Genomic DNA, 23,752 nt, shown 5'->3' on the forward strand with positions numbered 1-23,752 from the left:
AAAAAACCTCTTGGCTTGTGTTTAGGTTTCTTTTTTACAGCAAAACATAAAGCTCCATGGGCCGAGTTTGTTTTAGAAAACTCTCTTTGATGGTCCCAAAACATCTTTTCCTGCTATTGAAGACTGTCTTCCAACAGAAAAAGAAAAAAAAAGAAAAGGAACTCGGACAAATTTTACTAGAGAATCCACTGAGAGTCTAAACTCTGTTAAACTGTGCTACAAACAGAGCCCATTCCTTGTAGCAGCAACATGCCCTTCTTCTTAACAAATCTTGGAAAGCATTTGCTGTCATTCCTTATTTTCAGGCACAAATTGGTTACTTTGTGTTAAAAGTAACAAACCCGTCCTGAGATCTGAGCTCTTTCTAGTCCTTTTGGAGCTTCTGCATTTCCCTGTAGACCATATGAGAGAAACTGTCAATAAATATTATCTTTAAATAGCTTTCCTATCATTACAGAAATGCAAAAGCCTCTGTTCATAATCCTGTTGAAAACAGAGCTCCGAACTCGGGTAGAGCAGCGGATTCAAAATAATTTTCTTAACAAAGGCATCTTGCATATGAAGAGTTCATCCTAAGGCACTGTTTGACCTCTTGGTCTCTCATTATTACAAAGTCATCAGAGGGTCTTCGGAGAGAAAGGGGAAAAAACCACCCCGAGATACAGTTTATTTGTCAAACCTACCATGTAGCTTTAAAGGACATTCACAATGAAGAAGAAGAAGAAAAAAAATCTGATTTCAGGAAGTCTTACAAAAACAAAGTTAGTGCAAATTACACATTTTGGGGAAAGTGCAGTGGAGCCGAGAAGCAAGGGTTTAGAACAAAGCTCTCTGAACTTAGAACACAGGGAGCAAAAGGCTGTTTTAGACACAAACATGTTTGCTTTAAGTATTAATTTCACGAATATAATTTCTTTGGGCATGACTGTAATTGCTCATGAAAAACAGGGCATTGTCACATCAAAACTGTGGCTTGTGCTGCTCTGAATTTTTTTTTCCCGAGATCGGGGTCTAAATTCTCCCTCTTTTTTGAATTCTTTCTCTTTTTAAAAAAGTGAAGTTATTTCAGAGTTGTGATCACTTTGGTTACTGAATGCTTAATAGGAAGTGAAGTGCAACACATGACAGAAACTCGCCCAAATGTTGGATATATCATTTATATTTTACGACAGTGAATTATATAGAAGATTCTCAAGTAACTTTCAAATCATCAAACTGTAATTAAATATTGCAAAGACTGTCTGAAAATTCTTTAATTTTTAATGAAAGTTAAATATATATTGTCAGTCTACTTGAAGGTGTAGTATTTTAATGCATGACGCTCAGAACAAATTGGATAATGAAATGATTACTTTTAAATGAAACTGTTGCAGCAGAGTACGTGTTTCAGCTGGTAGGGATCTTCCCGGTACTCACACACGCACGTTCACACACTCAATAATTGTGAATTCCCAGACTGAAATTACAGCTACTCTGAGGTTTCTGGTGGCAAAATAAAAATCCCACAGAAGCAAAGCTTGAACGGGTTAGGTTCCCCAGATCATACAGGAAAGTATCTGTGGCTCTTTCCTTAGAGTAAATAATAATTATTTTTTTAAAAATACGGACAAATCAGATTTAAATGTATTCCCTTTGTTTCACAATTAAAAATTGTACAGTTGCAGATTATTAAGTCAGGTAAGATAGAACAAAATCTGTTCTGCAGATCAGACCTAGATGACTCTCTATAGGATTGCTACTCACAGGTTTAACAGAAATGTCCCATTGCATTAAATTAGCAGGTAGACAGGCAGGGCTTCACTGTGCTGGATGCTGTGTATGTCAGAAACAGGAGATACCCCTGCTCCTCTAGAGTTCTTGATCTGAATAAGTCAGGGATCTGTTTGTGTAGCTGTGCCCAGCTAAGAAAGTAGTGGCAAGAGTCTTGTTGTAGGTAGAATATGGGGATCTGTGTGTGGACACTCTCAGCTGTGATGCAGTATGGGAAGATGGGCTGGAGAGCGGCCTCTCTGAAGCAGCCAGAGATTTGGTCACTGACTGCATCTCAGGGCAGATCTGGGGTGTAGCTATGAACTATGCATGCGCTGCCCCAAAACATGAGCTTCTGCTGCACGTGTGCTCCTTGGGAGCTGGGGCTGTGGGACTTGTGAATGGGAAACCCGGGTGGGATTGATCTCAAAGTGCAGCGTTTCGCATTAGAGTTGGGATGACGCGTTCGGCCTTTGGTGGTGGCCCGGAGAAGTGCTGGGTAAGATGGGAATTAAGTGCCTTTGAGGGGTCTCGCCGCATTTCTAAAATGTGCCTCCGTCATTTAAAATTGTAAATACTACACAGAAATCCTTCATGTTGCGGGCAAGTTCTTTTTCAGTCAGCGTAACAACATTCGGCGTCAGTACTGGCTTAATTATATTTTCTTTTATGTTATCTTGGCACCTCATTTTATGTCGGGATCACGTTCCTAATGCGTTCAAAACATTGTAGGATCCCAAACTTTATAGCTGTTGCTTTCTGTAAAGCAGCAGCTCCTACCACAGTAGGTCTGGCTCTAACAATGATGCATTTTGAAATTGCTTGCAAAATGTGAAATATGTCTGGTCAAATAAAACTGGAGTTTTTAGGCAAGCCTAAGGATTTTAATACATTTACAGAGAAGAGATGCCTTCTATTTCTTCAGCTGTATTTTCATAAAGTTGAGATATTTCACTATTAGGAAAGATGGAGGAAATAAATCTGAAATACTTGTTCCCCACCCATTTTTCCTTCAGCTGTTCTCATCCATAAGATATAACGGATGCTAATATGGCTCAGGCATCTTAAAAATCATAAGTTTTGCACGATAGCTATTGTCTATTGCTGAGAGTCCTCATGAGTCAAAAACCCTTCCTTCAGACTTAGACTCTGTTTATATATTATATATTTTTTTTTATTTTTAGTTCAGTACTTTAACTCTGGATGCAAATGATTTTTCTGTTGCCTTCTCTATCATTCTCTGATGTCTGCAGATATTTGATCCGCTCTCTATTCTGTGCATAGCAGGGCCCTTCTCTGGCAGCTACGTGCATGGGAAAAAAAATGTTATCAATAAGTTCAGAGGAGCCTCAGCAGACTCTGAGAAATTTCACACAAACATAAAACAAAACCTAACCCCTGTGACGGGGAAAGTTTACATTGCGCCAGATTTTAGCAGCTTTCTTGTGCCTTTGGTGAGATGTCAGGAGCGCAGGTGATTTTAATTTTCTTGTACAGAGAGGGATGGAGAAGTTTGGAATTTGCATGCATGATCAGGACCTGTGTTTGGGAAAATGTAAACTCATCACAGTGGAAAATGTGTTGTTTGGAGTCTGAGGGTGAAAACAAAGCTGAGGATTTTGGAGAGACTGCCTGAGCCAGATGGCCTGGTGCATTCCCAGTCTGGCAGCCCAACTGCTCCCTCCTGTATAATATACAGCCATTTGTTCTGGGATATTTACGCTAGAGCTGTTTCCATGCGAATGTTTGAAAACCATTAAAAATGAACATATTAGGAGAGATAAATTTATATAATTTGTGTGAATACGTCAATAAGCAGGCTGTGTATCAAAGGCAGAGGGAGGCTGGATAAAATAATCAGATGCTTCCGAATTGTGCGTTGAAAGACACGACAAGAACTAAACGTCCTCGCCCTGGGACCCAGAGCTGTGCTGCTTGTCCGGGATAAACCTCACTGGGATGAGACAAAATTTTGCCTGGGAAAAGGCTTAAAACTTGGGTAATTAAGGGTTAAATATCCAAAGCCAAATAAATGTAATTCACAGTATTTTCTGTGTAGATATATAGCGGATACAAGCCTAATCCTCTCTGGGTGAAATTCTGGCCCATCTGAAGTCAATTGCAAAGCTCCTATTGAATTCAGTGGGGCCAGGATTTTATTTTCTCTCTGTGTCTATGGCTGTACACGTCATTCCAAATAATTTCAGTTCTGTTTCTGAAAAGACCCTCATTTTAATGAGTTTTTCTTTCTCCTTTATTTCCACTGAGGAGATAGTTAGTTTGTTTTGTGAAACAGATGAGGAATTTGAAAGCGAGTGGATTTAGATCCATGTGGGTTATTTCTCTCCTTCTCTTACTTTTTAAAAATCAAGGCCATGACATAACTGAATAATATAATGACAGTGATCTCATTCCTTCAAGATTGTTTCTCGTCCAGTTTAGAAGGCAGGATTGCCTGACTGGCAAACTGACACCATGAGACAATTCTGCCCTCACTTGTACCAGCATAAATCTGGATTTATTCGGGAATAGTTAAGAACAAAATCTGGTTCTCTATTTTTCCAACTTATTCATCAACTCTTTTACCGCTTTATCCTGCGGTCTTTCCTGGGGGAAAAAAACAGATTAAATGAGAACTGTAGTCTTGATTTTTATATTACCCACCCTCCCTTTGATTTTATTTGAATATATTTTTTTTTAAATGAACTCTGTCACTGAAAAGTTCAGGCAAATTGTTGGAGGCACTTGTCATCTAAAAATGACTGCATAGTGTTCAATTTAGTGATTTTTATTTGCTGGCAAGCAGTGAATTGCACTTAGTTTAACTTTTTGTGCAGCTTTTTCTGTAAAAAGAAGTGAGAAGCCTTATATTATGACACTAATTTTGGGGGGCCTGATTTTGAGATCCATTTGTGCACGAGTGATTGTTACTCGGACTCCTTGTAGAGAAGTTACTTAGGCAATTAATGGCAGACAAAATGGAAGATGCATTTTGTGGGGAAATATTTAAGTCGTTCAGGAGAAGGAAAGCTATTTTGAAACGCTTATGAAGTAACACCAAACTAAAACGACACGAAGTAAACAAAAAGAAAAAGAAAAACAAAGTCTATAATTTTGCATTTCCTTTGCTGGTGTTTTGTTGTGCAACCCAGATGTGTATTTGCAGGCTTATTTTTAGCTCTGCTGTGGTCTAAGTTTATACACTAACTTTCACTTTATCTCTCATTAATGTGATCCCTATTTGACAAAATCACAGCGATGTTACTACAACTAGGAATCCTGCTGCAATCACTCTGTTTTAAAGCCTTTAAAATAATAATAGTAAGAAAAAAAAAAAGATATTTTTATTAAAAGAAAGAAGAGCTTTTCAAATCTTGCAGTTAACAATTTTCACAACAGTAACATTGTAAAGCCTTCCTGTAAAAATACTTCTGGCAGCTATAATGATCTGAAACTTTAGCAGTTCCTGTTTCCTTTTAGAAACTAATTGTAGAATTAATGCTTTAGAACAGCCCAGTCTGCAAGAGGGTAAGAGTATCTGTAATGCTCTTGGGTGGCTGCTCATGGAAGTAAACAGTTGGTGCTTTGCACACCCATTCACCCAAGGAAATTGGGACGTAGGAATGGGAGTTGGGGATGAGCTGCTCAGAAATGAACTCAGCAATTTCTCCTGCTTGCGAGAATTTCCTAGAAATTCCTGCAGGAAGAGGGAACTCAGGAGCACCTGCACTTAGTGCAGAGAAAACAAAATGTGCATGGGTCCAGCAGTGGTAATTAAAGGCAAATAAAGTACAAAGCAAATCCTTAATGTAGAGGAAGGCAGAAGGGTGTCATGCACGCAAAGAAGGGATCAGTGATGCTAAACACAACAGACAAGGTGATTATGTACCACAGTGTTGACTCTGCCCGTTCATTATTGCTATTTAGTTGAGTTATTTAAGCGGGTACCTGGAGGTTAAGTAAGCATAGCAGCAGGAGGGGAAAAGGAAGAGAGAGGGGAGCAGGGAAAAGAGAAAGAAATTTGGTGGTTTGTTTTGTCATTTCTAGTGCTGCCTTGACTTCACTGGCAGCAAGGTATCCCATAGGTTGGGTAATTTTATTTTAAGATTTGGAAGTCTAAGAAGGATGAACCAAGACCAGCAGTCCTCTCTCAAGCACTACTCTCCCCGTGTCATGCTGTGATCATCTAGAGTTGAATGGAGACTGGAGGTGTTTGTCTCCACTAAAGGTCTCAGGGGTAGATCTGCTCTTTGCTCCCATACTCTGCACTCTTAGGGACAGATTATTCTTTAATTATTGATTAAGTTCAAAAAGTGCCATGAGCTTCACCCTCGCCTGCTCTGTTCCACTGCCAGGTGGAACCCAATTTGGGGTTTTCTGGAGTCTCTGTGGTGTCCCCACTGACCTACCCCATTGGGTGTTAGCTGGTAACTTTGATTCACTGGTTTTGGCTGGAAGAAGCTTCTCCCTATCCTCTCCTTTAATGCATGGAAACGAGGATCTTCTGAATTTGTCCCACCTCCTGCTGCAACACATGGATGACTGTAGTGCCATTTTTTGAGGCTTCTTGCAAACCATCTGTAGCTCTCTTGAGCACTGATGTGGAAGCACCTCAAGGTGTGGGCCAGCAACCAATCAAGGACATGGGGCCCCAGCTGAGGCCTGGGGGATTTGCTGGTGTCTGTGCTGTGGGGACTTGCCAAATGTCCTTTTGTGTCCCCTTTCTAGGAGTGCTGGGTTCACAGGTTTTGTGCCTCACTAGTGGGAGTGAGGGGGCGGAAGTCAGGTGAAACTCTGTACCCTTTAGCTGCAATGACACCAGTGGCCTCTTTTATCAGCAAGAAAAAACCCACAGACCTTCAGGTTTTAGGGGAATGTGCACAGAAAAAAAACAAAATTAAAAAAATCAAAACTATCAAAGATAATACAGCCACATCCCTGATACTATTTATTGAATAATTCTATAATGCACGATATTAATATTGCACATCAGTATTAAAATTGTGTTTAAAATCAGCTCGTGCTTCTTCAGATTTGTGCGTCCTGAGATCTGTGTCCCTTTGCAAGTACAACACCTCTTACCTGTGGTGGGTTAATATATTTGTAAGGACTGATTGGGAAAGCAGTTCATATGATCTTACTTCATCATATATTAAGATAACTTATTTTGTCTCAGTATTTTGCACACTTCCATTTCAAAGTGGTCTCATTCCATAAAATGTATTTCATCCATGTAGCATACTTTTGGTTTTTACTGCCAATACCTATTTTATCATTAGCTTTAGGGATCCTCATATCAGGTATTATTTTATCTGCAGAGTTTGTTCCCCAATTTCTTCTTTTTAAGCCTGTATTTTAGAGGCTGAATAGATCACACTAAGGTCAAGGACAGAGCTGATGCTCAGACGCAGGGGTAGTCATCCCTCCAAGGCTGGGGCTCCAACCATTGATCCCAGCACTGGAGTGACACCCTGAAAGATTTAGGAACCTCAGTGCTATCAAAATTTGCTGTTGCAAAGGCAACGTCTTTTCAATCTTGTTTTGCTGCTGGGGGGCTGGTGCCTGGGACTGGGGAGGGGTTAGAAAACATAACTCTGTCCTGATGGGATGGAAACCCTGTGCTGGATGGGTTATAACCCCTAACCCAGATAGCGTGTAGTGCTGAGCCCTCACTGCCTGTTCTGATGGTGGGAGCACTGCAAAATGCAAACTCTCCTGGAAATGCCAATACACCATCTTTCCATAGTTTTAACCTAAGGGATTCTCCCTGTGCTATCTCAGACTTAAATGCCTCAAGCTGGTTGATCTTCTTTTTCTTTTGGTATCCTCTGCTCTGGTAGGACCTGCTTGTCACTTATTTATATCCCTGTAACTCCAGAGTTGCTCTCTGGAAAGTGGTGGATCACGAGGTTCAAGGCGAGAATCAGCTCCAGGTGCTTTCTCCGGAGCTACCAGGAAAATGCCTGGGTTGTGCAGCTTTGAAATTAAATATACATGAGATCTCTCTTTTCTGTCTTTTTTTTTTTTTTTTTTTTTTTTTTTTTTTTTTTTTAAATGAATAGGACCCAAATTGTGCCAAGCCTTGCTGGTGGCGATTTTTTTTTTTTTAATTCCTTTTTATTATTATTTTTTCTTTTAATGCCATGAGGTTTATGTTCTATTCTGAATTGAAAAGAAAATTGTGGTTGTCTTGACTGCTAAAAAAAGCCCATCCTACACACTGCTTGAGAGATGTGCAACAGAGAGGAGGGAATTGAGCTGTTCTCAGCTGGTGTTGTTTTCCAGCTGCTTATCTTGCAGCAGATTCTGTGGAGACCTGGTCTCTTTAGCCCGCGACTCGGCTTGCAACTCTCGGTTACCACGACGCGTTTTGTTTTATTTACTCCAAACTCAGCTCGATGCAAACCTAAAAATGTGCTTTATTTCTAGGCAATAGTGTACGAAGGCCAAGACAAGAACCCAGAAATGTGCCGAGTTCTGCTCACGCATGAAATAATGTGCAGGTAAGAAATACCCTGCTTCCAGTTAATTAGTGATGAGAAGATGAATCTATCTCTCCAGATCTAGGTTGAACCTGCAGCTATTTTTGGGCTTAAATTTATCTTTCTTGCATTAAACAATCCCAAAATAACACAGGTCAGTGTACGTAATTAGCAACAAGGTCTCAGTCGTAACATTAGTTTTCAATTATTTATAAGGAGTTGTTCTCAACAGAGTGCTACTGGTTTGCATTTGGACATGGTAGCCCACAGAAGGCCTCCTCCCCAAAATTAACAGTCTATTATAGTCTTGTAGCAATAAACGTCTCTGTCCCCAGTTCCCAACAAAGCCTCTTCAGTAAGATGACAAAATAGTAATTTTTTTAACTATTTTTTTTTTCTGGATGCTCATGAGGACTTGAGGTCAGGAGGCCTGTTTTTTTCCCAGTTGCTGCTCATGCAAGAGCCCTGCTTGGCTGGAGAGGAGCAGGTGATGTCCTTCTACACAGAATATGTCTTCTTTGATTTTCTTTAGACCTCTCCATGCAGATTTGGCTCTGCCTTGTGCTCTCTTCCCCTGAACATGCCTGCTTGGGGTTGGTTACTTAAATTCAGAACAGTCAAATATCTTCTCTCCTGATCATGTTTTTTCTGCAGCTGCTTCCTTCTCTTTTCTGGCTTATTGAAAGATGTGAAGCCTCTTCTACTTCCTTTTTACTGCACAGAGGAAAGCATCTTCTCTCAGACCCATCCAACACCTAGGGGAGCTTGACCTTGCAGTCTCATTAAAGTTAGTGGGGTTTTTTTGCATGTCTGAAAAAATCATTTGTTACATGTTATTCGATGGCAGAAATTAATTCCCTGGTGGAAGATGAAGCATTCTTGCATAAGCTCATTGTTACAATCAGTTGTTTTAAGACTGTAAAAATGCCATTGCATGTGTTGTAACTTTTACAAAACACATTTACTAAAAAGGAGTAACTTGAGGGTAAAATCTAGTGCCCACTTCTAAGAGAAAAAACTTGGATGAGGGTTTCCTGGTGGGGGAGAGTCTCAGACAAAATATTGAGATGAAAACTTCTCTGTTGGTTGATTTTTTAAAGTTTTGGGTTTGTGTTTTTTGGGGGTTTTTTTTAGGTTTTGGTTTTAGGGTTGGTTTTTTTTTTCATTCCTAGGGAGCTGCATGTCTTGGCCTCCACAGCAGCTCCTCCCTGATAAAACCCTGCTCCAGGGCAGTGCCCTACAATGCAGGCAGAGAAGAAGCTGCTCTCCTTGCTTTGCCAGCCTGAACAAAACCCCACACAGCCTCCCCTTCTCTTTCCCCCACCAAATTCTTCCTTGTAGGACTTGAGGCATTTTAGTTTATATGTCATATCTTTCTAGGCTGCTTCATTCAGTAGGTTTGGCTTCTTCCAGGTAACCAAAGATAACCCAGCACAGCCCGAGAATGATCAGAGTAGACAGGTTTTCTACAAGAGGTACCTGAGCTTCCCTGGCTGTTTGGAGCTGCAGCATTGCTGTGCTGGGGACTCCTGGCCACTTGGCCTTTCCAAATGGAAAACCAGTCGTGCTGACAACCCATAATTGCCCTAAAATTCATTGGCCCAATTAGCACCACTTTCACACTAGATACCTAGCTAGGAACAATTCATGGAAATATTGAAGGAGGCCCCTGACCTGATAAGGCTGAAGAGCGTGTGTTGCTTTTCTCCTGTAATAGACCAGTAAAACAGTGGGACTGTTCATGTGAGTAAACTTAAGCACATGCTCAAGTGCCTGCAGCATCAGGGTCTGAATCTGCTGTTAGTCCTGGGTGATGTGCCCTCCTGGTTCCTGAATGGCAAGGTTTTGGGGTAAGAATTACATCTGCCTGCCACTCACTGAGCAATCCGTGCAAGAGTAAGAATCACCTACTCTAATTAATTAATTTTCTTACAAATGCTTTAGAAACATAAAGAGTAAGAAATAAACTGAAACTTTAAACCGTGGTCTGAGTTTTCACCAAAAAAACAAATACCTGCAACAAAGATTTAAGGTCGTTCAATATACTTTGACTGAAACAAAATCATCTCCATTCTGGGAATGTGGAAAGATGTCCAGTCTTTGCCTTTATTAAATCACTTTATACTTTCTTTGTTCTTAAAATGTACTGGATCAGGCACTTGATTCTTCTCCCTTTGTTTGTTTATTGCTAGTTCTTGTTTTATGTTTCATAACTGCAAGGTGACGGGGTAGCAAAAAACTGTATCTGACCATAGTAGGCAAATGCTGTGTTCTTGATGGGGTGGGGGAGACATATTCAAATTTCTTACAGCTCATATTAGATATTACCCATTTCCCTTTCTGCCTATACATGTGTAAGAGGCTGCTGTTTGTTTACCAGGCCGCTTGACCCTATTACACAAATCTGTCATCTATTGTGCTGCTAAAACTCTTTTAAATTGCAAATCTGATGCTCTTTAGGGGTCTAGAAGGGGAAAAAAAAAACCTCTCTCCACACTATTCTGTTTCTCTTGATTTCTTGCCTGTTGTAAGTGGAAGTTGGGATGTGCTGAATTTGCACCAGGGGTGCAAATGCAGCCTCAATTATAAGCATAAAATTAGAGTCTGTTCCCCATTAATCAGCCCAGCTAATTGCTATGCACTACCATTAGCCATATGGTGTGAAAGACAGCTTGCTCTCCCTAAGATGAAATTTCTTCATTTCAGACATGAAATAGTGAGGGCTCTGTATTTTAAAATAGCTTGTTTTAGATATTTAATTTCTAAACAACTTTCAGCAGTGCTTTCTATCAAGGCTAACTGCACAATAAAACTTTGCATTTATGTGACAAAGCTGGGTATTTATAGTATACTGCAACTATGGCACGGATAAGACAAAGAATTCAAATGTATAGGAGAGTCCTGGTTGTGGTAGGAAAGTGGGGCTGAGGTTTGCTTCAGGTGGCTGTTTATTTCAAAGGATTTCATTGTGTTTTTTCATTTAAAAATCTACACTGTTGGCGAAAATGTTAATAGCTGGGGAGAATTCATAGCCTCAGTGGAATTTATTAGTATTGTAGGCAGCATGGGGAGGGACATCTATAGTTAATATTGCCTCAACAATTTCCATTATGAAACCTTCAGTGGCTTACAGCTTTGCCAAACTTAAACTGTTCTGGCTGAAATGTCCTTTGCAGGGTGTCAGCCTCAGGCTGACTTTCTTTGGAAAGTTTCAGCTAAAATGGTTCAGTGATTTCTGAGAATGAGGTTGGAGTAAAATATGGATTTTTTTTATTTTTTTTTTTTCCTGTGTAAAATAAAATCTTACAGCTGTTTAGGCCAGAAGCTCTCGTACCTCCACGCTTGTGGAGGAGCCTGTTTGGGTCAGGGACTGTCCCAGCTGCATCAGCTGTGGGATGAAACCCACCTCTTTGGGAGCTTCTGCAAAATCTCCCGCACGGACTCGCTAACGACTTGTTAGAGCCTGGCAGCAAAATGATCGGAAAGTCGCGCTGGCGCTGGCCGGGTGCCACCCCCGTCATGTCATTCCTCATTGTTCATTGTCCCCACAGAAAGCCTGAGTGCACAGATACACAAAGCAGGGCTCCTCTCACCAACGATGCTCCTGGCTGCCACGCTGGGGTGGGGACGAGGGGATTTTAGGGGTGCTGGACATTGGGGTGAGGAGGTCACCTCCTGTGTGCCTGTGGCGAGGCCAGGCAGCGCGGGGTTGAGATGGTCTGTGGTAGAGAAGGGGAGGAGGAGGGTATGGAGCAAGGTGGCAGGAGGGTATGGGCAAGGTGTCCCCGGAGGGTTGGGACAAAGATAGCCAGAAAAGCTGGGACTGGTGGTGGTCAGGGGACAGGAAGGTCTGTGAAGGGGTGCAGTGGGGATAGCGTAAGGCCTGGCCATGAGCCCTGGGGATGACAAGGATGGCAATAGGAGTGGGGGAACCTGGGGTAGGCAGGTTGGAGGGGTTTGTAATGTCAAGAGGCTTCATTACTACCAAGGACTACTTGTTTTAAAAACAAAGCATGACATTGTGCCCAAGCCATGGCTTCTTGCCCCACTTGGGAATAGGTGTCATGGAGGGACAGCAAGGACAAGTCCTTGCCCTCCTGCCTGCAAGAAGTGGTGCTCGGCATCTCTCCCTGCACTTTCACAGAGCTTTGCAGGGAGCTGCAGGGCTTCTGGGTGACTCGGAGAAACTCCTGGGAATTTTGAAGTTCTGTCAGAGAAAGGAGAAAAGGTGCTGAATATTTAGGAACAATTTTCTAAGTGTTAAGTAGGCTGCAAAAGCCAAAACTTTTGAGGCAAGTTGAATTGAAAGCACTTCTTGTGCCATGCCACTGGGTTTCAAACTCTGGGTTTTTGTGATATCTTAATTCTCTGCATAGAAATCTAGGGTAGACGAGACTTCAGATTCTGCTGTTGGGGGAAAAATGCGAAAGGCAAGCTAAGGTTTCAGAATTAATTATCTAGAACATGAAAGAATATTTGGGGCCTCCTTTCATGCCAGAGGCACGGACAGCGGGATGTGCCAACCATGCACCTCTGCCACATCACCCTCAAACTGTGGTGCAAGGAGTGAGGTCTCCTACTATTGGGATTGCTGGAATGAGCTCTTGGGAAGCCCTGTCTCAACGAGGGGCCACCCGATGAGTGACGGAGCATTTCCTCTGCTCTTGAAGCCATATCGTCCCAGTTGGCCAGTGCCTGACTCCATCCCGCTGGCAGCAGGAGGTGAGACCAAGGCGTCTCCATATCCCCACAGAGGCCTCTCCTGCTGGGTTAGTGCCCCGGGAAGGTGCTGGCCCCCGAGCCTGGTGGTGCTCAGATGGTGCTATCTGCCCATCTTGGGCTGGGAGCCTGGGAACCTTTGCTTGCCTGAGTAAGTGTGGCAATTTCTGTCCCTCCAGTCTGCTGTGAGAATGTCAGGACTAGCCCTGATTTGCTTCAGTCACAAGAACTGTATTGTCTTAACTTGTGCCAACTCTGTTTCTAATTACATTTTAATCATTTAAAAATGATTAGCAGGTTTTATTGCCTTGTTTGTGGGTAAATTTTCTCACCCCACACATTCTAGCTGCACTCCAATGACAAGTCCTTTTATAGGCAAAAAAGCCCCCCGAACGTCCACATGACTGTTTACCTACAGCATATTTTATTCCTCCCTAAATTTTAATACTTTCTGGGTGCCAAGGCTCTTGCATTTTCTGGTGGATCAATTGTGGTATTGTGCTGTAAAATTAAGCAGTTTTTTTTGGCAATCCCAAACAATGTAACTTCCACTGAAATGAAGATACCGCACATGTGTTAACTGTGAAAAGTTTCAGCCCTGAATAGTTGCCTTGAAGCTTTTTGCGGTGAAAAGAATTATGTATTTTCCTCTCTTTGAAAACAAAATTATTTTTTTAAAACCGTGTTTAAACAGGCTGTTTTTGTAAAAGGCCCCCCTTTTTTTTGTTATCTTTAGTGTGGTTCATTGCTTTATTGCTAATCTTGGTGGGTAACTGTATATTATTCACTCTATTGTTCAGCAACACAAGAGAACCTTTGTCATACTCCCAACAGGGCTATTTATATAGCATGGCACTTCTGAGGGCTTCTTCCTGTCCTGATGTTCTTCCACCTTCTAGGGGGAAAGAAAATAGTTCATCTGAGCTGGGAGTGTGAGCAGTGGTCACTTCTGCCAGTACCTAAAGCCAGCTGCTAAAACAAGGGTGATGTGCAGGTCCCTGGGATGCCATTTGGAACAAGCTTGGTGATTTCCAAATACTTGGTTGTGTGGGGCTGAGGTTTACCAGAAAGTTTATTGAACGGAGAGATGAGCTCAGCTGTGGTCAGGGAGAGCAAACAGGGTGGTCCTCCCTGGTGCCACCATGAGATGGGGTCCCTGCGACCCTCACCTCACAGGAGCTGCCCAGGATTCATCCAGCAGGTCCCTGGGGACAAAGAGGGCTTGGGAAGACCAGGAGCTTCTTATTTTTATTTTATTCCTTGAAGCCATGACTCGGGGGATTTTCTGTTAAGGGATGTCACCAAACAGGAGCTTTTCTTACTAGATGGGTGTTTCCTTCCTGGAGTGGGTGGGTGAAAGCCTGAGGCTTTGCTCACTTGTGTAGCTGTGACTTGTTCTTGTGGGTTCAGATGGGCTGGGTGTGGGTTCAGATAGGTTTAGATGCAGGAGGAGCAGGGCTCCTGCAGGCAGCCTCCCCATTGCTCAGCTGCACTTCTAGATGCACAAGGATGGATTATCATCCTGAGTAGGAACATGCACATTGCCTGTGAGCTTCTCTGCAATGTATTTATGGCTCCTAATGGACAGTAACCCCTGGCAAGAAATCATCACAAACAACAATTTAACTTCACTTAGGAAACAATGAGCCACCCTAGTTCAAAAGAACCCAGCCTCGAGGTCAGTGATGGAGCAGGGCACTGGGAGAAGGAGCTTGTGTTTCACATGCCTGTTTTGTACCTGACCTGACACGGGGCACCTGCTGCCAGAGCTGGGCTCTCCACGGCATTAGCAATCATTAACATGCTCAGAAAACTTGGAGAAAGAGGCATGGTCCAGCATAAAAAGCTGCTGCCAATGGTGCTTGCGTTTTGGCTTCCCAGTTGACAACAGTGTTTCTCAGAGGGAGAAAAATTGTGCTTTTGGATTTTGGAGGGAGGTTTCCCAGTAGCTGGGAATTTGGATCTGTGTAGAAGCAGCAATAGCTTGTGGATGTGTAACGTAAACTTGAAGCAAATGTAAAAACCAGGCTCAGCAGGGAAAAAGCTGCCTTATTTTGTGTGTGAGCAGATGCAGGACAACTGTTAAACCCTATGGAAAAGAGGCTACCAAGAGGCAGCTCTCCCTGTTTCGGGTGATCCTCAAATGATTATTTGTGAAAGGGGCAAACCCCCTCTCTTTTTATATTTTCCGTTGCTAACCAGCTGTGCAAGAAGTTAAACCTAGTAATTAACCCATATGTGACCCACTACATTTGACTGATTTCCAGGCAGGGAGCAGGAGGTAACTCTAGCCAGCAATTTGAGCCGACCACGTTCGTAATGATGATTTTACAGTGTAATGGTTGCACTAAATCCTTTCACTTTTGCTCTGTAGCCGCTGTTGTGACAAGAAAAGCTGTGGCAACAGAAATGAGACTCCATCAGATCCAGTGATAATTGACAGGTAAGGACTGCTATTGTTTCCTTCCATTTTTCCACCCCCCCTTTCCTCATTAGAATGAAACACCTGCCCTGTGCTACTAATGGGGAAGAATTAGGAGTATATATGGGTGAAATTTTGTTTTTGATACTGAATTAGTTGTGCTTTGCAATTGTGATTGCCATGGAAGGGCCATATGGAGGATAAGGGAACGACTTGCTCTTTGGAGGGCTCTGCTTCTTGTAACTGATTCATGTGCATAAAGAGGAGATTTTTCTTTCTGACTTTCTGTGGCTCAATTCACATGCCGTGCCAGGGAAGCTTCAGGAATAAAATAATAATAGTTTGTGATTTATGAAATGTGGTTGGGTGCTTATAAATATTTAACTTTTATTTGAAAAATGTTTGAATCATTATCACTTTTAGCTACAGTAGTTCTGTTGGATGCAATCCATCTACATTTTAAGGTTTTTATTTATGCATAAAAACAGTTAAAAAAATAGATCTGCAAAGTAAGGCTTTTTTCCTCCTGTTATTTTTTTGGTTGGAATACTATTTTGACTGTATTGTCAGCTGATTAATTCATTTTTGCCTGTCTTAATGATTGTGTTTTTAAACAGATCAATATTGCTAATCTGACATCAATGAGTAAATCACTGTAGTACAATGCATCTATTTGAGCTTTCCTGAGCCACGTGTAGTTTCTGTGCTTGCAAATTATGCAAAATGGTAGCCAAATAGTCATTTTTACATGTTAATTGTCCAGACTCGTTGTACAAAGCCATGTGTGATAACCAGCATTACTCTAGGAGAGTTAAATGGCTGTGAAGTACTGAAAGTGTCTTCAGCTGGGGAAAGCAATACCCAGCCACTAATCTGCGAGCAGAGGGACCCTGAAGGGAAACTGCCTACACCTGTAGGGGTGAGAGTAAAGAGTAGCATGCTGCTTCTTGCCTTATTGTCTGAGTTAATTAGTATACGAAGTTTAAAGTACCTTCTGTGCCAGTGTGTCCATTCTTATGACAGAAGGTGCTGAGAGTTTGATGTGTTGGGTGCCACGTGCAGAGCGGTCCAGGGATGTAGCATCGTCCTTACCCAGGCACTCAGGTTTACAGTTCTTGTTTGTATTTGGTAAGAAAGTGCATCTATTGGAAGCTTATAGAAGATGCTTTGATTAGCTATAAAAAGTAATCCTGAGAATGTTTAAATCTCAGAAGATACCTCTATCTATTTTAACTTGGTGTGTTTTCATCTTCTGTGAGCGTTAGGTAGCACCAGGGAAAGTCGGGGGGAAACCAACCCACAGTGAAATCTGTGTAGAGCTGTGTTTTATAAGCATGCTGCAGAGCTGAACACCATAAACATGGTGTTAGAGTGGCATTTTGAGCAACATGAAAGCTACAAAATTCACATGAATTTTTCATTGTACTGGAAAGTGAGATCTTAAGATGCTAATGGCAGGTTTACGGAAATATTTTGTTTAACTATCTAGTATGCAAAACTGCTACTTGCAAATCATTTAAAAAAATGAAAGCCAGAGATGTTGTCTGTTACGTGCTTCCTGCCAAGTGAGGAAAACACTTACATGAAAAAAACCACCCAGCTTCCTAGCAGTGATCAATGTATCAATCTTCATGTAAATTGAAGCAAAAGGTACCAATTCTGAAAATACTTTTTAAAATTCAAGCTAAACATAATTTTACAATGATAATACAAACCCCACCTCACCACCCATACTGAATCATGCTTGGCTTGTGAATGGGTTAAGCTTTTAAGTTCTTCACTTGGTTTTAAATTGTGACTTTGATACAGAAGGTTGATATGACTGTGGTTTGAATAACATTTGATTTTGACCTGTTCCTGTGGGTTGCAGTGGTATAAGAAATTTGACTCAGCAGCACTGTAATTAGCCCTCTCCATGTTTTTGAAACAGGATTGTGTTACCTGGATTGCATTAGTGTGGCTTCTATTGTTGCCGCTTCGCATCTGTCCCAGTAGGGTACTTAAAACCTTTTTCTTGGCCAGGGCTAGTTCAAACAATTTAGGCCAAATAAGTATGTGCTTTATGCAGTCAATGGCTTTAGTGATGCTTCTTGTGACATTTATCCTATTCATTTTCCCCCTCCCCTTTTGGTTTGGAAAGGATGAAGTGATCTATATGGAGTCTTTTTACCTCAAAACGAGTCCTTTAAAACTGTTCTAACTTGAAAATGCCTGCACAAGGCAGAACATGTGTTTGGTTGTACTCCATTGTCACTTCTCCATGCACACAATTTTAAACTATTATGTCAATTGATATGCAAAACCATATTTAGCTATTTTTATTTGCATGTGAGCTCAGAGAACTCAATTACCACTTGGGCTAAAGCACTCCCACATGCCGGCGCTCTGATCAAGTCTTGCCTATGGGATTTAATCTAACTCTTGCCTCAAATCCTGTCAATCCACAGGCTCTGACCTAACATAGGATTGAAAGTAGAATCTATCCATGGGATTTTTGACATATGTACTTACATGGAAATGCTATCCTCTTCTTACATGCTGGAATACTATTTTGGATGGATTACTTCTCTTAGATGAGGCTGGAGAAGCTCGGGATAGAGGGAGCTGTGTCTTTGTGGTGGTTTGGTGAACTTGGCAAAGAGGCTGTTTGGCAGCTTCAGAGTTACATGTGTTGCATTTTCAAACCCTAGACATATATGAAAAGTAAATGGTGTATTTTTATTTAATCAAAATGTGGGATTTAAAAAAATGTGTGTTTGAAACAGTATATGGCTTTATTCTTTATAAAATGGCTTTATATTTTGCTCTATTATAGTATCAGCAGATACAGCAGTGAAAGGAACCTAAAGAAATTCGTATACATACAGTGATCTAAATTTTCTCTGGAGAACAAAATAAATCTATTATGCTTATAGAGCAGTCATTTCAAAGAAGTTTCTTGGAAACCTGTGTGTGTCTGAATCATCTTCTTAGCGTAGCCTGTATATTTATTGCTAATCCAGTTACATGTGTTGAGATGAAGGTCTAATGAACAGGAACTCATTTTAAAAGGGGTTTTATTGTCACAGCACAAATGCACAATTCCTCCCACAAGTGCAGTGGCAGGGTTGTATTGTAATCACACTTAAAGAAAACACAGAGCACTTCCTGTTATTAAATTAAATTCTAGATTGATTTAACTTTCAAATTGCAACTAATATTTGAATTTAAAAGGTTCGCAATAAAATTCCTGTGAAGAAATTGAATAAATTGTAGTTATATTACCACTCTGGATATCCTGGTGTCCTAACCTTTTTCCTTACAGTTATTTTAGTTCAATAAATAAAACCTCATTAGACTATTCCCATTTCAACTAGTTTATTAAATTTTACAGGAGTAATTAGCATAAGCTGTGCTAATTTTTCTGGAAGACTAATGAGAGAGCTTCCTAATTAGGTTTGCTTTGTAAGAATCAGAAAAGATGATAATGACAAAAGTCACATAGGGGAGAAATTGGGGCTTTATATTATTCCTTGGTTCAGGAAAGAGGCTGCTCTCTTGGCATTCTGTTCCAAACTTTTAAACCAAACGTACCACTCATTGTTGGGACCAATATCTAATGGAGTTACCCATGCCTGTTGGGGCTGCTTTGCTTTTTATAGCTGCATCCAGTAAACAAGAGTCCTACTGACTGATAAATAGGAATAACCACTGAGATCCCAAATATAGTGGCAGAAAAATCTCAGTATTTCAGATCTGTACCATATACCTTCAGCTTGGGACATTGAATGGAAGAAGAGATGAAAACAGCCCACTGGGCAATTGCTGGTTCATCCCAAATTTTGCTGTTTCCTAGAGTACTTGAGCAGGCTGATGACAGTGACCTGATATCAGCTTTGTTGAGATTTACCAATACAGATGAGACCTACCGAAGTCACCCCTCCGGTGTCTGTCTTTTGGATAGATTAAGTTCAGTTGTGGTGTAAGCCAATGGGCTTTGTCCTGGAGATGTCACCAGGTGAGACCACATGTCCTTAGGTGGCAGGTCAGCCAGGATGATCAGGGTTTCTCCTGGCCCTTGTCTAGCAATATATTGAAGTTCTTCATGTGCTGCTTCAGATGCAATTTCAGAGGAACAAGGCTCCCTCTGGCTTCGAAGGGGCAGCTTCTGCATTTCCAGGGCAATCAGAGCTCGTGCCTTGTGGAGCAGGAGTGGACACTCATGGGTTGGAGGCTGTAACGTTTATGATGATTTATTATCAGATGACACTAAGGTGCATTCTAATGCATTACCTGCTCCCAGAGTTTGAAAGGCTTGTGTGTTTTTGGCACCTGCTGTAGGAGATGCTCAGCTGGACTCTCTGTACTCTCCCCAGCACACCCAGCTGCCATGGCTACAGAGGGAAACTACTCACCTACATATGGTTTTGAAATCTTTCAGCCTTTAACCTGAAACATGTTACGTTTGTGGGTAGGATTTCACTGTGCAATGACATGAAAAGGGTCGTGAATGACTTTTAATGTCTCCATTTTACTGCTTTACAAGTCATCACGTAGTGGTTTGTGTTTTACGGGCCTGATCATCTTCTCATCCTAAATACCAGGCAGGTGGAAAAACGACACAGAGGACTCTCTCACACTCACTTCGTCCTCCTCCCAGATACTCTTGTTAGGCAGATGTGGTGATTAATGCATTTTGCAGCAGCTTTCCATGCCCAGAGGGAGGGGGATGGAGATGCAGGCAGGCTGGCAGAGCAGGCCAGTTTGGGACTGGTGCCAGCAAGAGGACGAGGTGAGATTTGCTTGGGAGGGAGCTGCTGAGGATTGCTGTGTTGCAGGGAATGGGATCAGAGCTGCAGCTGATCCCCAGCCAGACTACAGGGACATGGGATCATCAGCACTGGTGTCACAGCAAAGTGGCAGAAGATGCCAGGCACTTTGGTAGTGGTTCCTTTCCAGGAGTCCCAGTTCCTGCCCTGTCCTGGTCATATCCTTGGTCTCCCTGGCCATATGCAGTACCTGAAGCTGGTGGTGTGGGGTGGGGGAAAGGTGTGTGTGTTGCTCTCCTTCTTCCCCCCTGCCTACACCAGGGTTGGGGCTGCAGGAGGCTGCAGGTCCCATCCATCCCGGGTCCTTGATTGAGTTTTGCATGTGGGAGGGCAGGCATGATGCCCTCTGATAGATCTAAAGACCTAGGTGAGAAATGCTTCTGGGCTTGAATATTTCTCTTGAGTCTTGTTCTGGAAAATGCCCACCTCATTGCTATGCCCCTTCTAGATCCAGATGGGAGCTGTTGATCCAGCAGGGAGAGACTCTGGGGAGAAGAAACTGGGCACCAGAGGACTACCCCCAGCACTGCACAGAGATGTCTCCCAGGCTGTCTTTGAAGGCTGTGCTGCCTAAACCCTCTGAGTCTTTAAGCAGGGCATTCCACAGGCAGAAGTTGGCCTCTGTGTTTCATGCAAGCTCCTGGAGCCTGTGAACCCATACATTTCTGAGAGGGGAGGGACTGAAACACATCCTCGAGGATTTGTTTGTGATTGATGCAGCTGAGAAGCATTATCCAAAACATTTCCCACATGACTTAGGCAACCAGAGGCATTTTTTGCTGTTGTGAGATAAATGGGAGACACTGATCAGTAGATGCTTCTCACACCAGAGATTCAGACATAAATACTTGCTCCTCATGCATGTGGTGTCAGTCCTCTTTCTGGTGATGAAATCACTAGAGCTGGGGGTGACTTTGCTAGGATTCTTATAAAAATCTCTTAGTTTCATCCTGTTGGGGATGACACACATATCTGCTGCTTCAAAATTCATTTATTTTGCTCTAGGGGTTGAGCAGCCTTAGTCAGGGTCAAACCAGCTTCTGTTTATTGTTTGTTTGATTTCTTTCCTCTGTGCCTCTAAATATAAGAAATTTTGTATAATCTCAAAACTATTATGCAAATCCTTAATTTGGTCTCAGCTTCACTCAGGAGTTTGTGATTTTTCTCAGAAAACCTGTTCTGAGTTTTCAGTTTGTTATAAAACTCCAAACCAGGCAAGTTTTATGTGGTTTTGTGGTTCACTGCAAACACTTCACACTGCTCTAATAGTTACTTGTTTCTCTCAGTGATGTCTTTTGAATCTGCAGCTAGTGTTTTGGGTTTTGTTTCCCTGTCAACTTAGGCCTGTTTATTACTATTTATTATCATGGTCATATAACAGAGGCTCCTATGGCAAAGAAGGCTTGTGGTGCTTCATGCTGTGTGGTCTCTAGGTAGGTCGACGATCCCATTTCTGAAGAGAAGTGGTTCTTATGACATGGTCTGGAATTTGAGATTGAGCTTTTCTGATGGAAAGTAAAAGACAGGCTTGTATTCAATGTCCTGGAGATGAGGGAAACCAGAGGCCAGTCTACTCTATTGCTTGTGGGATCTGTCATCTTTAGTGTTCACCCACAGCTCTGTAGGGCTTGGCCAGTTGTGCTGTCAGTCCCGAAAAGTGACTTGAGTGCACAAGTGGGATGTGTTGAACCTGCTGCCTCAGGACCCAAAGGTCAGTGTATCCATGTCCAGAGCTCTGCTCTGCCTTGGATGGATGGTGAGCCTGGGGCAAGCAGCTCTGCACCTCCTGCTTCCAGAGCCAAGGCTGCCAGAATGTCGGTAACTCCCTTAGGCTCTTTCTGAAAATCTCAGTCTCTGCCAGCAAGGGTTAACTACTTTATGAGACTGCACTGGTTTGTCTGAGTCCTCAAAGTTCATTCTGAAGATCCTATAGGTTTGCTTGTGTAAAGGAGCACCCTGAGGTCTAACTGAGACCTCAGGGATTACCCTGCTACTCCATTCAGATGCAGGATTTGGGCATCTGAGGTGAGAGGTGCTATGAAAACTTTGTACAGTGACCTCCTGCCGCAGCAGGAAAGCTCCGAGTGCACCCGGCTGGTCCCAAGAGGAGCCCAAGGCCTGGCAGGGTGATCCAGCTCCTTGTTTCTGGTCACAAAACTTCAAATGTGCTATTCATACCTATCGATTGCTTAATATGAACTCCTACTTCAAAGTGTGTCCTGCAGCAGGGAGGACGTGCTCGGCGCAGCGGGCTGCCCGGCTCCAAGCAGCTCAGTGCCAGGTCTTCTCTTTCTCAGGAGTGGGGATTTTTTAGGGAAAAAATACTGGCTTTTTCTCCTATGCATACATATGTACACACAGTTTCTGATGTAGATACATTTCCCATCCCATCTTAACACCTGATTTATTTCCGTATTTGCTGTCACACTAGGAATGCACGCATGAATAAGAGCGAGAGGAAAATGTATTTGTGAAGATCATCCACAGTTTTAATGCAGATTAGCTAAAATTGCTCTGAACATGAAAAATGTATCTTGGCTCTATCCCAGAGTTTATTGGGTAAAAACAAAACCCAATATTCTTCAAAAGCTGAGGCGTATAGGTAGTTTTCTTTCTGTGAGTAGTCATAAATGCTTGCGTGTTCTAGACACTGAAATGTATTCTTGTAAGTAATTGGCCACATCTACAAAAATAACTATGCTGAATTCAAATTCACTTCTGCCTGCTGGAATTATTTAATTTTAATACAACATCTAACTAATAAAGTTAAAAGAGAATAAGAAACAATTGTAGATTTCTGTGTAAATCATGACTGAGATAACTTTCTAGAAAGTGATTTAATGTTGTTCTCGGAGAGCAGCAAGTCAGTAGCAGTGGTGAATACTGGTAGGAATTTTTCTCTCTCCCTGTAACATCATGTTTTGGTTTTTTTTTCTGTAATAGTTCTGGAAAAGTACAGAAAAGCCATACAAAGTTCCCAGTGTGTCACATTAGCAACTCTGCATAGGTAGTTTGTGATCAGAATATATTACTGTATCAAACGAGTGTTTACTTTTTTGCTAAGGACAGTATTTTAGAGCTTTTTTTTTTTAAAAAAAAAGGCAGAACAAATAGTTTAGTATCCCCTTTATTAAAAATAGTGTTTGGAAACAGAAAACATGAAAACAAAATTTCTGGTGCTGTTAATATGTGATTTATATGAAATCAGTTATTAAAAGGCTTTATTTCAAGTCACTGAAATAATATCCTGGACAGTTGTAAGGTGACCCAGATATAGAGCCTTTCACTGCAATCACTGCAATGCCATGAACAGTGCTGTTTTGTCTTTGGTTTCTTGCTGCCTCTAAAGGTGTAGGCAGATGAAGATAACTTTAAAAAGAGCTGTTTCTCCAATTACAAGCTTTTGTCCAAGAGCACAGAAAGATTTTTAGACTAACAGCATCCACTATAACAAAATTAAATTCCCTTCATCTGACAAGAAGCTGAATTTGGCAATAGTTTGGGGATTATTTTTTGTTGCTGTTGTTGGAGATATGGCAGAAGCAGCTCTCTCTGCCCCCTGCTTTTCCCTA

At 41.9% G+C, this 23,752-nt stretch overlaps 1 protein-coding gene across 1 annotated transcript in view; it reads left to right on the forward strand.

Moving 5' to 3' along the window:
• EBF1 (early B-cell factor 1) overlaps positions 1-23,752 on the forward strand; it is a 277,549-nt gene that overhangs the window by 3,169 nt on the left and 250,628 nt on the right. Inside the window, exons 2-4 of the mRNA XM_010002115.1 lie at positions 7,628-7,682; positions 8,179-8,252; positions 15,325-15,393. Coding sequence (XP_010000417.1) covers positions 7,628-7,682; positions 8,179-8,252; positions 15,325-15,393 — 198 coding nt within the window. The remainder of the gene's footprint in view (positions 1-7,627; positions 7,683-8,178; positions 8,253-15,324; positions 15,394-23,752) is intronic.

Source organism: Chaetura pelagica, unplaced genomic scaffold (assembly GCF_000747805.2).
Source record: "Chaetura pelagica isolate M959 unplaced genomic scaffold, ChaPel_1.0 scaffold356, whole genome shotgun sequence".
NCBI lineage: Eukaryota > Metazoa > Chordata > Aves > Apodiformes > Apodidae > Chaetura > Chaetura pelagica.